The sequence below is a fragment of the Thalassophryne amazonica genome, chromosome 9 (genome assembly GCF_902500255.1).
Source record: "Thalassophryne amazonica chromosome 9, fThaAma1.1, whole genome shotgun sequence".
NCBI classification, from domain to species: domain Eukaryota; kingdom Metazoa; phylum Chordata; class Actinopteri; order Batrachoidiformes; family Batrachoididae; genus Thalassophryne; species Thalassophryne amazonica.
Genome location: NC_047111.1, coordinates 96,568,153 through 96,583,252, shown reverse-complemented (window position 1 = coordinate 96,583,252; position 15,100 = coordinate 96,568,153). Strand labels below are relative to the sequence as shown.

The 15,100-nt window shown below is 40.9% G+C and overlaps 1 protein-coding gene across 1 annotated transcript in view; it reads right to left on the bottom strand.

The window, feature by feature from the left end:
- LOC117517679 (protocadherin alpha-C2-like) overlaps positions 1-15,100 on the bottom strand; it is a 56,955-nt gene that overhangs the window by 29,232 nt on the left and 12,623 nt on the right. Inside the window, exon 3 of the mRNA XM_034178794.1 lies at positions 378-466. Within this exon, the coding sequence (XP_034034685.1) occupies positions 378-466 (89 nt within the window). The remainder of the gene's footprint in view (positions 1-377; positions 467-15,100) is intronic.

Below are 15,100 nucleotides of genomic sequence, written 5' to 3'. Positions count from 1 at the left end.
CGTAATATTACGACTTTTTTCTCGAAGTCCAAAAAAAAAAAAAGAAATACAATGTGGCCCTAAAACTCCGTCGTAAAGAACCTTCACTTAAATGACTGACTTTTGGTAAGTCTGATGTTGCCTGAGCAACTTGGCACATATGTTTGCCACGTTTCGTGCATCAAAGTCAATTTTGTTGAAATTGTACAAGACTTTGTCATAACTGACTTGAAAATAATTTATAAATAAAAATTATAATTGTATCATAAATAGCAGTTGCAGATCACATCAGACAGAAATTCCAAGAAACTGGAATTAAACAGCTTTTACTTTTCATACATAATTTGTCTAATGGTGTCACTCAAATTAGGTTTTCACTATAATAATTTTCCACTCACCTGCAGCGCTGGATACAGTGGGCCAGTTCTGGACCAGCATCCCCTGGGCTCCTTGCATCACAGCAGATGATTCCTCCATGTGGACTGCACTGAAATTCAAAGCATATTTCACAATTTTAGTTACACAACTTCAAACCTTACAAAAGGCAATGAAAAAAAGATAAAATGTGAATTTTGCTAATTACAAGAGGAAAGCTGTTATGACCATAATTCATCCAAGTGTAACTGTCAAATCTTGTTTTCCAAATAACTACTAACCAGAGAATGTGGATAACATTTGTGAAAAGCAGTGGAATGAGTAATAAAAGAGTTCATTATTAATCTTTAATCTTGCTGCTTGAGAACCAGAATCCTGCTTGATAGCGACTTAATCTGGTAGTTAACTGCCTCATGGGTTTCTAGTGTGTAAATTGGCCACTAGTTTTATGGCTTGATTAAAAGAAAAGCTGCATTTTGATTTGCCCTCACCACAAATCCAGCAAGACTGTTTATGTATGCGTATTCCTGTGCCCTTGGTCCCATCCCCTGGCATTTATGTCATACAGGAATCAACATTGCCTTTGTGGATGTAAGGGAGAAGTCTCTGACTTTCCAGCACATTTTGGCAGTCATCAGGGATGTGTTCTGGTCACTGCTTACATGTACTGGGTGACAGATAAGGTCAGGGCCTTAGTAGGTGCCTATCTCAGTGAGGAAAAGTTCACTGACCATGAGTTTGCAGATGATGATGTGCTTTATATGGCATCAATGGATGTTGCAATTGCAGCACTTGAGAAGCTACTCAATCTTTCCACATACTTTGTCTTTAACATATATATATATATATATATATATATATATATATATATATATATATATATATATATATATATATATATATAATATATATATATATATATAATTTTTATTTTTTTAAGATAATATGTAAAATAAATGTGTATTTACCTTTTACAGTTAAATATGACTGGTCTTTCATAAACAATTCCAAAGGATGTAGAAAGTGTTTAGTATGAGCCCTTGAAGGTGTTGCAGTTAAAATGGTTGGGAGTTTTAAGAGATGTCACTACGTGTGTCCTTTTCCCATCAGCACAGTGTTACATGCTTCAGCTGCCACATCATGTTATGTTTATTTTCTTCTTCTTTTTTTCCACTGGGTCCTTACAAAAGGAGATTATCCTGTGCTGACCGTCACATTACAACAGTTAATACACTCAAGTGAACTGCTGACATCAGTGTAATATTCAGTGTCTTTCCATGATTTGAAAGACTTTGACAGAGCACCCCCAACCCTGCCCAAACTGAGTTAAAAGCATCATTTATAAATACGTCATTCCTATGTGTAATTGTAAATATTACAATATATTTCCCATATTTGTGCCTTGGAGAATTCTGTAATATGATTTCATACACCCATAAAGAGGACCGTAGCATTTCTTACCCTTAGCTTAACATCTCGTTTGCCTGCCTCACTGGCTGATTTTCTGCATTCCAGTGCAAGTTACAAGCCAAAAAAATACTGTCATTGAGGCTTTTCAGGTTTCAAATCCTGCAAAACCTCGGAGAGGTCGCCATGCTGCGAGATCTCAGTAACATTGAGAACTGCATTGAGACACTCTGATCGGGCTGCACTAACCGCTGCACACGGACAACACCATTAACATCGCAACCTAAAACTATTTTTATATTGTGTTTAAAATTCTCATGAATATATTCTCTGGGTTCATAGACGTTGTTATTGCGTTTATTTTATGTAAACATGCGAGAATCACAGGCTGTCTCTCCATTATTTTCAATGGGAGATGCTGTGAGCTACGCTCGCTTCCTGATCATGTCGTTCTGGGGGAAAGTGAAGTTTGCTCTTAAACGTCTTGATTATTGTTCTTTACAACACTGTTTGTCCTCTTTGTTCCAGACTAATATATATAATATGATATAAATTCCACGCAGATTAAACGTAGCAGACACGGATTATTTGTTAGAATTGTTTTAGCAAGTTTTCAGGGTATCATGCAGCAGTCTCTTATTAACGTGATGAAAAGCATAAAAAATTACATTTTGTAGTATAATATTCATTTACAATTGTCATCGTGTGGATTCTCTATGTTGTTTTGACTGCAGCAACTCTCTGGCGCGCAAGGGATTATGGGAAACGTGAAAACCCCAAATAGGTTCATGTAAATAGCTAACCAGTGTAATTGTCTTTACTTTTTATCTTCAAAGGTTATGAATTAGGTTATGCCATGGATGAATGCTAATGCCAGCTATTTTAATGATTGTTTGCTAACTAAAGCTAACATTTGCCATTTGCTTCGCTAAAGCTAAGATGGCCATTGGACCCACTGTTGGACAGAGTCGGCCAAAGTACAGGTGACACCCACAAACATCCAATACCACTCGCGGGGCATTTAGAAAAGGCAGGGCTATTCGTGCAGCTGGCGCAAGAGTAGAGTGCAGGCGACCACTTTTGACCTGGCTGTGCGAATGGCCCCACATTTCCTAAGTGCCCCATGACTTTGCTGTCACCAAACAACGCACGTCATGCAAGGGCCCCACCCCACAACACATGTGGCATGCGAGTGTTTCACGCCACCCCACCCACCGCAACACAGATGTCGTGAGGAGTGTGTTGTCATCCCATGTTCCAACATTGTCAGGTGCGGCTGAGGTGGCTGTTGGAGTGCGATCACTGTCCAGCGCACATCTGGACGGCTTTAATGTCCAGCCAGAACATCTCAGTGCTGTGTACTCGCAACTCAGCTGGAGGACATATGTCATGCCATCAACAACATGAACAACACTCCACGCAATGCACGTGTGGGCGGGCTCTCAAGTTCTCATGACATGCTGATAATTACCTACAGACAAGATCACATGGTGACCGGCCAGGAAAGTTTGAGCACACACAGCATGGTGTGAACTTTGTTATCAGTCGGCCGCCCAGGCTAATGAACCTTCCACCACGTACATTGTGCTCCACATGACAAACAGAAAGAGTGGAAAATAAATACAACATGGGGAAAGGCGCAAATTCATTCATGTGTGATCGCTTTGCTCATTGATGGAAACATTGGAGCACATGCTTTTTAGTGATCAGTTATGTGATCAAGATTGGACACCAGAGATCTTTGATTGCTCTTGTTGTACTTTACATTCACAGTGTATATATAGTGTACAGTTGCCACACCCAGTCTTGAAGCGAAACATCAGGATTATGAAGGCGCATGTTATAATAAGATGTGCAGATTATGAGCTGTTTCAAAGGTGCTTGTTAAATATGTGAGAACATGACATAAACAGCGCTGGTGTTTTTCACACGACAGCAGAAATGTGGGTCAGTAACGATGCTGCTGCATGTTGCTCCCAGTGTAGGACTGCAGTGGTTAGACTGTGTGTGACATTACAGCGTGTGTGTCGGGGTTAAATGTTAATGTGAGCATCTCTGTGATCACGTGCGTTAAAGGCTCTGCCATCTTAGAGACGGCAGCGGCAAATTGCAATGATAATTTATGTTAATCCATGTCATGTTGCAGCGACTTTATGACAAGATGCATATCGCGGTACTCCACACACCATATAAATCAACACTAATAACCAATTAAATCAAACGTGGATGAAGCAGACAACTGCACAATTGAGCATTGTTAGCATGAAATGAAAATTTGGTACAAATGCCGAAGCATGTGGAGGAAAAGCTCATTAGTCGCTGAAACTCCAGCTCATCAACTCACATCAGCAAAACACTTCATTAGAGTGAGAAACACAAATTTTGCAACTCATCATTACAAACAGAACTAAAATAGAAGTTATTAAAGTGTAGACAGTGCATCCGGAAAGTATTCACCGCGCTTCACTTTTTCCACATTTTGTTGTTACAGTCTTATTCCAAAATGGAGTAAATTCATTTTTCCCCCACATTCTACTCACAACACCCCATAATGACAACATGAAATTTTTGAAATTTTAGAAAAAGTATTAAAAATAAAAAACTAAGAATTCACATGTACATAAGTATTGCTCACAACTTTGTTGATGCACCTTTGGCAGCAATTACAGCCTCAAGTCTTCTTGAATATGATGCCACAAGCTTGGTGCACCTATCTTTGAGCAGTTTTGCCCATTCCTCTTTGTAGCACCTCTGAAGCTCCATCAGGTTGGATGGGGAGTGTCAGTGCACAGCCTTTTTCAGATCTCTCCAGAGATGTTCAATCAGATTCAGGTCTGGGCTCTGGCTGGGCCACTCAAGGACATTTACAGAGTTGTCCTGAAGCCACTCATTTGATATCTTGGCTGTGTGCTTAGGGTCACTGTCCTGCTGAAAGATGAACTGTCACCCCAGTCTGAGGTCAAGAGCGCTCTGGAGCAGGTTTTCATCGAGGGTGTCTCTGTACATTGTGGTATTCATCTTTCTCTTAATCCTGACTAGTCTCCCAGTTCCTGCTGCTGAAAAACATCCCCCAGCATGATGCAGCCACCACCATGCTTCACTGTAGGGATGGTGCTTGGTTTCCTCCAAACATGACACCTGGCATTCACACCAAAGAGTTCAATCTTTGTCTCATCAGACAAGAGAATTTTGTTTCTCATAGTCTGAGAGTCCTTCAGGTGCCTTTTGGCAAACTCCAGGTGGGCTGTGATGTGCCTTTTACTAAGGAGTGGCTTCCGTCTGGCCACTCTACCATACAGGCCTAATTGTTCGATTGCTGCAGAGATGGTTGTCCTAGTGGAAGGTTCTCCTTCATCGGGTTCTTGGTCACCTCCCTGATGAAGGCACTTCTCCCTGATCACTCAGTTTAGACAGGTGGCCAGCTCAAGGAAGATTCCTGGTGGATCTGAACTTCTTTCATTTATGGATGACGGAGGCCACTGTGCTCACTGGGACCTTCAAAGCAGCAGAAATATTTCTGTACTCTTCCCTAGATTTTTGCCTTCAGACAATCCTGTCTCGGAGGTCTACAGACAATTCCTTTGACTTCATGCTTGGTTTTTGTTCTGACGTGCACTGTGAGCTGTGGGACCTTATATGTAGACAGGTGTGTGTCTTTCCAAATCATGTCCAATCAACTGAATTTACCCCAACTGGACTCCAATTAAGCTGCTGAAAGGATGATTAGGAGGATGATTAGTAGAAACAAGATGCACCTCATATTTGAGCTTCATGGCAAAGGCTGAGAATATTTATATACATGTGATTTCTTAGTTTTTTAAATTATTAATAAATTTGCCAAAATCTAAAAATAAATAAATAATCTATAATTTTACATTTTAAAAATAATAAATATATTTAAATAATTAAATAATTTTAAAATAATAAATAATTTTCACATTGTCATTATGGGGTATTGTGTGTAGAATTCTGAGAAAAAAAATGAATTTAATCTATTTTGGAATAAGGCTGTAATATAACAGAATGGAAAACGTGAAGCACTGTGAATACCTTACGGATGCACTGTACAGTCATTTGAAAAAGTTTGGGCACCCTTGAACTTTTAATTTAGATTTTTTTTTTATGACATAATATAAAAAATGCAGCCATCTTTACCATAAAAATTCTAAAATTATGCCCTTTTAACTCAGTGAAAACGAATCTGTACCACACACTGCTTCACCGAGTCCATGGAACTGCTTTGGGTCCTGGATAGCAACCATCAAGGCAGACAATCAGTCCATTACCACCTCTCAAATTCTAATGAGATTGCCCTCACTGTGTGTGTATATATATATATATATGTATATATATATATATATATATATTTTTTTTTTTTTTTTTTTTTGGTTAGGTATTTTTTATTTATTTGGTTTTTATTTATTTTGTTATAAACCTGGAGGGGATGTTTGTTGGAAGCCAGCATTTGTAAATTTAACATGTTTTCCTTTGCATGTTTGTGCTTTCTCGGATGCAAAACCAGAAGGCTCCAAATATGGACTGGGTGGAAAGGACTACATTTACATGTGCTGCTCCTTATTCCTCACAGCTTTGACGACATGGAAATATCTGTGTTTGAGCAGCTCCAGAAAATTACCACAATTAGCTCACCGATCTATATTTATACCACCCCGAATAAACTTGTAACCCAAATCTTTGAAACCTGCTTATTAATGCTGCCAAAGAACGATCCCAGCAGAGAAATTACAACATAAAACCTGAACTCTCAGACACACTTTTAACAGTCTAAATACTGTCTGACTGTAGTATTTGGCAAGCTAAGTAGATTACAGGTGCAGGTAGTAGAAACTTCCACACAAATGCGCCTAAAGTCGCTTTCTGAGGACGACATGACATAAAAATGCGATAAAACTTTCTTATCTGTAAATCTGGTCATGTTTTCTGCATAAATAAACATTATCCATTCTTTGTGCTCAAATGCCAAAGCAGGGGCGAATCCAGATGGAAAGGGGGTATGGGCTGGTCAGGGATGCGGCCCCCCACAACACCCCTAGATTAAAGGTCAAGTTTTGAAGCCTTTTTATTTTTTGCTAAAACGACTCTTACTGCTTAGAATAATAATTTCAACAACTAAAATGTTTAGAGATAATTTAAATGTTACAAAAATGTTAGAAATAATTTAATAGTTACATTTATAAACTAGAAGCACTCGGACAGTGCAAACCTCCGCCAAGGCCATGGGGTCACTGACGCCATAACAGCTACACGCCGTGGAATCTTCTTCTTTGTCTTTCGGCTGTTCCCGTTAGGGGTCGCCACAGCAGATCAATCGTTTCCATCTCACCCTGTCCTCTGTATCTTCCTCTGTCACACCAACCACCTGCATGTCCTCTCTCAGCACATCCATGAACCCCCTCTTTGGTCTCCCTCTTCTCCTCCTGCCTGGTGGCTCCATCCTCAGCATCCTTCTCCCTATATACCCTGGGTCCCTCCTCTGCACATGTCCAAACAATCTCAATCTGGCATATCTGACTTTGTCTCCAAACTGTCCCACCTGAGCTGTCCCTCTGATATGTTCATTCCTAATCTTGTCCATTCTTGTCACTCCCAAAGAGAATCTCAACATCTTCAACTCTGCCACCTCCAGCTCTGCCTCCTGTCTTTTTGTTAGTGCCACTGTCTCTAAACCATACAACATAGCTGGTCTCACTACTGTTTTGTAAACTTTCCCCTTCACTCTTGCTGATATTCTTCGGTCACAAATCACTCCTGCCACCTTTCTCCACCCACTCCACCCTGCCTGCACTCTCTTCTTCAGCTCTCTACCACACTCTCCATTACTTTGAACAGTTGACCCCAAATATTTAAACTCATCTACTTTCACCACTTCTACTCCTTGTAACTGCACTATTCCACTGGGCTCCCTCTCATTCACACACATGTACTCAGTCTTGCTTCTACTGACTTTCATTCCCCTTCTCTCCAAAGCATATCTCCACTTCTCCAGACTAGACTCAACTTGCTCTCTACTCTCACTACAGATCACAATGTCATCTGCAAACATCATAGTCCATGGGGACTCCTGTCTGATCTCATCTGTCAACCTGTCCAACACCACTGCAAACAAGAAAGGACTCAGAGCTGATCCTTGCTGTAATCCCACCTCCACCTTGAATGAGTCTGTCATTCCGACTGCGCATCTCACCGCTGTCACACTATTCTTGTACATGTCCTGCAATACCCTAACATACTTCTCTGCCACTCCAGACTTCCTCATACAATGCCACAACTCTTCTCTTGGCATCCTATCATAAGCTTTTTCTAAGTCCACAAACACACAATGTAACTCTTTCTGTCCTTCTCTTTAATTTTCCAACAGTATTCTCAGAGCAAACATTGCATCTGTAGTGTTCTTTCTCGGCATGAAACCATATTGCTGCTTACAGATCTTCGCCTGTTTTCTAAGCCTAGCTTCTACTACTCTTTCCCATAACTTCATGCTGTGATCAGCTTTATGCCTCTGTAGTTACTGCAGCTCTGCACATCACCCTTGTTCTTGAAAATAGGAACCAGCACACTTAGTCTCCACTCCTCAGGCATCCTCTCACTTTCCAAGATTTTATTAAACAATCTGGTTAGAAACTCTACTGCCATCTCTCCTAGACATTTCCACGTCTTCATTGGAATGTCATCTGGACCAACTGCCTTTCCACTCTTCATCCTCTTCATAGCAGCCCTCACTTCTTCCTTGCTAATCTCTTTTACGTCCTGATTTACTCTCACCACATCATCCAGCCTTTTCTCTCGCTCATTTCTTTATTCATCAACTCTTCAAAATATTCCCTCCACCTTCTCAGCACACACTCCTCACTTGTCAGCACATTACCATGTGCATCTTTTACCACCCTAACCTGCTGCACATCCTTTCTAGCTCTGTCCCTTTGGCTGGCCAATCGGTACAAGTCCTTTTCTCCTTCCTTACTATTCAACTTCTTGTACAGCTCGCAATATGCCTTTTCCTTTGCTTTTGCCACTTCTCTTCTCACCTTACGCCACATCTCCTTGTACTCCTGTCTACTTTCTTCATCTCTCCGACTATCCCAAAACTTTTTCGCCAACCTCTTTCTCCTTATGCTTTCCTGGACCTCTTCATTCCACCACCAAGTCTCCTTGTCTTCCTTCCACTGTCCAGATGTCATACCCAGTACTGCCCTAGCTGTCTCCCTCACCACATCTGCAGTACTTTTTCCAGTTGTCCAAAATTTCTTCCCCTCCAACTAGTGCTTCTCTCACCTGCTCGCTAAATTTCACACAACAGTCTTCCTCCTTCAGCTTCCACCATCTGATCCTTTGTTGAGCTCTCACTCTCTTCTTCTTCTTTACCTCTAAAGTCATCCTACAAACAACCATCCTATGCTGTCTAGTGACACTCTCTCCCTGCTACCACCTTACAGTCTGTGATTTCTTTTAGCTTGCATCTCCTATAAAGAATGTAGTCCACCTGTGTGCACCTTCCTCCACTCTTATATGTTACCCTGTGCTCCTCCCTTTTCTTAAAGTAGGTATTCACCACAGCCATTTCCATCCTTTTTGCAAAATCAACTACCATCTGTCCTTCCCCATTCCTATCCTTGATACCATATCTACCCATTACTTCCTCATCACCTCTGTTCCCTTCACCAACATGCCCATTGAAGTCTGTTCCTATCACCACTCTTTCATGCTTGGGCACACTCTCCACTACCTCATCTAACACACTCCAGAATTTTTCTTTCTCCTTCATCTCACAACCTACCTGTGGGGCATATGCACTGATGATATTCATCATCACCCCTTCAATTTTCAACTTCACACTCATCACCCTGTCAGACACTCGCTTAACCTCCAACACACTTTTAACATACTCTTCCTTTAAAATGACCCCAACACCATTTCTCTTCCTGTCCTCACCATGGTACAACAACTTGTACCCACCGCCGATGCTCCTGTTCTTACTTCCCTTCCACTTGGTCTCTTGCACACACAATATGTCTACCTTTCTCCTCTCCATCATATCAGCCAGCTCTCTCCCTTTACCAGTCATACTACCAACATTCAAAGTCCCCACTCTCATTTCCACCCTTCTAGTTTTCTTTTTCTCCCGCTGTTCGTGGCAACGTTTTCCTCCTCTTCTTCGCCGTCTTCACCCAGCAGTAGCCCAATTTCCACCGGCACCCTGTTGGGCAATAGCACCAGTGGCGGACGTTGTTAACCCGGACCGCGACCGATCCGGTATGGGAATTCGATTCTGAGTCTGCATAGTTCGGTTGGCTTGTTTTACGCTGGATGCCCTTCCTGACACAACCCTCCTCATTTATCTGGCTTGGGACCGGCACTCAGAATGTACTGGCTGCACACCCCATGTGGCTGAGTTAAACCTAAAAAAGTCTAACAATGATGTTTGCTCATAGTAAAAAACGTTTCATCTGCTGTGACTGGATAGCATGTATCCTTAGCGCTTGGCATCACAGTTTATTGCAACTTGCACCTTTCCCAGAAGCTACTGTCATCTGAGCACTGATATTGATATTGCATGTGTTTATAGACAAAAACAAATAAGAGACAAAATTCAATTTATTATTCAACTAAACTGCAAATATATGAATTTTTTAACATTTATGAAACACTTCTCTAAATAAATAACAGTAAATTCTGAAATAGAACTATTTTTTAAGTGTTGCATACGAGGGCTGTCAATAAAGTAACGGTCCTTTTTATTTTTTTTCAAAAACTATATGGATTTCATTCATATGTTTTTACGTCAGACATGCTTGAACCCTCGTGCGCATGCGTGAGTTTTTCCACGCCTGTCGGTGACGTCATTCGCCTGTGAGCACTCCTTGTGGGAGGAGGCGTCCAGCCCCTCGTCGGAATTCCTTTGTCTGAGAAGTTGCTGAGAGACTGGCACGTTGTTTGATCAAAATTTTTTCTAAAACCTGTGAGACACATCGAAGTGGACACGGTTCGAAAAATTAAGCTGGTTTCAGTGAAATTTTAACGGCTGATGAGAGATTTGAGGTGAGACTGTCGCTTTAAGGACTTTTCACAGTGCGAGACGTCGCTCAGCGCTCTCAGGCGGCGTCATCAGCCTGTTCAAGCTGAAAACCTCCACATTTCAGGCTCTATTGATCCAGGACGTCGTGAGAGAACAGAGAAGTTTCAGAAGAAGTCGGTTTCAGCATTTTATCCGGATATTCCACTGTTAAAGGAGATTTTTTTAATGAAAGACGTGCGGACGGGTCCTCGCGTCGGGACGCAGCCGCCGCGATGCTCCGCCACAGGAAAAACACCTCTGTTGAAAGCCTTAAGGACAAGTTGGAACATGTCCTGCCTGTTAAACAATTTCTCATATACTCACTCCACTGAAAGCCATCAAAAGCCGCCTGGATTTTACAAATGGTTATCAACACGGAGGTGTTTTTCCTGTGCCGCCGCACCGCGTCGGCTGCGTCCCGATGTGCGGATCCCTCCGCACGTCTTTCATTTAAAAAATCTCCTTTAACAGTGGAATATCCGGATAAAATGCTGAAACCGACTTCTTCTGAAACTTCTCTGTTCTCTCACGACGTCCTGGATCAATAGAGCCTGAAATGTGGAGGTTTTCAGCTTGAACAGGCTGATGACGCCGCCTGAGAGCGCAGCGCGACGTCTCGCACCGTGAAAAGTCCTTAAAGCGACAGAATCACCTCAAAATCTCTCATCAGCCGTTAAAATTTTCACTGAAGACCAGCTTAATTTTTCGAACCGTGTCCACTTCGATGTGTCTCACAGGTTTAGAAAAAATTTTGATCAAACAACGCGCCAGTCTCTCAGCAACTTCTCAGACAAAGGAATTCCGACGAGGGGCTGGATGACTCCTCCCACAAGGAGTGCTCACAGGCGAATGACGTCACCGACAGGCGTGGAAAAACTCACGCATGCGCACGAGGGTTCAAGCATGTCTGACGTAAAAACATATGAATGAAATCCATATAGTTTTTGAAAAAAATAAAAAGGACCGTTACTTTATTGACAGCCCTCGTATGATACACAAGGCCGTAGGGTCACTGACCCTAAAGAGATTTCCTCCTTGGCATAGTGATCTATTCAACAATTCAGTGTTACAACCAGAACTATGATACATACACTTTTCTTTCCTTTATATTTGACATCCTTGACCATGAAAACATACCACTAGAACTTGGAATCACTTTTATGTCTTTATTAGTTCAAAGGTTATTGTATAAAAACGATTTTTCGGTAATGGCGGTTTTCTTCTGGATATAGCTCCATAACATTTGAAGCTACATCAAGTCTGATGACACCTTACTGAATCAGTACAGATTCAGCTACAATTTGGTGTTAATTGTGCATCTCTAGCTTCATTTGTCACCTCACACTGACACACTTTCTATTTTCCCTACACAGTAAATTCACCAGTGTAAAACTAACACTGGTAGTGTTAATTTAACACTGCCAGTGTACATATGGTCCTACTCTGGCCAGAGTGGGACTATATGTTCACTGTCAGTGTTAATTTAACACTAGTGATTTTACTGTGTATATTTTTGCATATTCTGGATCACCAGATCCGGAATCCGGAATCCGGATCCGATCATCACCAAACTTTGTTGTTTGATAGAACATTTGACTATGTTACACCCTAATTTTTTTCAAGCCTTTCTGCCTTGTTTTTGTGGAGTTAGAAACTAGAATGTCAAAATTCCCCCATCCCGCAATGGTGAAGAATCCTTTAAAAAATTCCTGGATCCAGATTGTGATCTGGATCACCACTAAAATTTAATCACTTGTTCCTCTTGTCATTTCCAACCACTCCACAAAACTTCATCAAAATCCGTTCAAAATGTTTTGAGTTATCCTGCTGGCAAACAAACAAACAAACAAACAAACAAACAAACAAACTCAACCGAAAACATAACCTCCTTGGTGGAGGTAACAATGTAGGTTAGAAAGTGCAAGTTTTACTGTTACAGTGCTGTCAACAGTTAAATATGAGGTCAAGAAATATGTCTTTATTTTACTTTTATTTTCACTGATGTAGACAAAGGGTAACTATAAAGTGAGTATTGGCAAAACTAACTAACTAAAAAAGTAACTAGTAAACTAACTTAGTTACTTTTGCAATTGAATAATCAGTAAAGTAACTGGATTACTTTTTCAAAGTAACTGTGGCAACACTGTTCATAAGTCATCTGTAGACTACTCTGTGTTCCCAGGGTGAAGAAGAAGTCAGCGGCTCAAAGAGCTTTTTCTTATCGTGCACCCGCTCTGTGGAACGGTCTTCCTGCGACCATAAGGCATTCGGAGTCCGTGGACATTTTTAAGTCAAGACTTAAAACCTATTTTTATTCTCTTTCTTATGAATAACTTTTATTTTTTTAAATCTGTTTTATTTATTTTTTTTTATTTGTGTTTTTAATTATGTATTGAATTTTTTATTTTTTTTATTTTTAACCTCTTAAACCCTACAGTCCCCAAATTTGGGGACTTGCCCTGTTTTGGAAAATTTGAACACTCATAACTAACCAATGCTGACACCAACATACACTTATTATACATCAAAGTGTCAAGCGAAGACTCCTCTACAAAAGTATCCACTTCAATCACTTATCAACTAACCACAGCTGAAACGCAAAGCAAATAAAGACATAAATCAGAATTAATTTTTTGGGGAAAAAATCCCTCATTTACTCCTACCAAGTATTATTTACTTTCAATTTTTTTTTTTTTTTTTTTTTGGCATCCACAACATCCCCTAGGACCTGTCTTTTAGCTGATTCAAACTTTTGCATTTTTGACCTTGTACAAGCTGAGTAATAAATCGTAATGTATGGGTATGTGATTTGGTGAAATAGGCTTTAGGGCTTAAGGGGTTAATTTTTATATTGAACTGTTCTGTGTGAGGTGCCTTTATAAGCTGATTAAATTGAAACTGAATTGAAATTGTTAGGTGGAATTAACAAATCTGTGAGGAGTTCAGAATGTTCTCTACTGTCTGTGCATGCAGCATCTGATATAAATACTGATATAAATACAAGTACACTCCAAAACTAATTGTGCACTTGCAGGAAGCTCATATGCACCAATAAATGTGTGCAACTGATGAACTAAGAAAGGTCATCCCCCACTCATTTGTCCTTCATGCTTCCTGCTTAAAGTCTGTAACTAGGGGAAGCAGTGTTCAGAATGCACATGACCTATATATGCACCCACTGAGGGGAGCAGCACATGGTTTTCCCCAGAGGAAGAGAAGGGGACTGTGGTTCTACCAGATGGTGAAGAGTCACTAATGGTCATTTTTAGCTAATGGCCCATACTGAGTGGTAATATTATAATGATGTAATGGTGTCTGGGGACTTTGAAAAGCTTGTTCATGAAACAAACCCTATTAAAAATAAATGAATACAAATTGGAGGTGCAGCTATCTTGGCAGTACGGTGACTCAGTGGTTAGCACTGCTGCCTCACAGCAAGAAGTTCATGGAATCGATTCCCACCTGTGGCCTTTCTGTGTGGAGTTTGCATGTTCTCCCCGTATTTGCGTGGGTTCTCTCTGGGTGCTCCGGCTTCCTCCCACGTCCAAAGACATGCAGGTTAGGTGGATTGGAAACTTTAAATTGTCCGTAGGTGTGCGTGCGGGTGCAAATGTGTTTATTTGTCTATATGTGGCCCTGCGACGGACTGGCGTCCTGTCCAGGGTGTACCATGCCTCACGCTCTATGACTGCTGGGATAGAGACCCTTAATTGGAGTAAGCGGTTGAAGATGAGTGAGTGAGTGATATGTACCAAGGCAGCCATCCCCACTTGAAAAACTGAAATTCAACTCCCAATTAATAAAAGTTGGGATACGTAACAGATAATGGGGTGGCGAGAGGATTCCTACATCACCTCATTACAGACAAATGAACCAAAGATGTTTCATGTTTTGTTTGGTCAACCTCATTTCATTTTCTAATTCACATCCATTCCTGCACAAAGCCTGCAAGACATTTCAAAAATAGTTGGGACGCTAAAGCAGCCATTCCTTCTCACAACCCTTAAAAGACATTTTAGTATTGATGATACCACATAATGAAATATTTCAGGTCTTACTGTGTCCCATTCTTCCTGCAAACATAGAGTGCGACAGCACAAGGTTGTCACTGTTGCATTTTTTTGTTTCAGAATTCTCCACACATTCTCTACTGGAATGCAGGCAGGCCAGTCCAGTATCCATACCATCTGCTTCCACAGCCATGCCTTTGTAATGTGTGCAGAATGTGGTTTTGCATTGACTTTTTGAAAAATGCATGATGTCCGT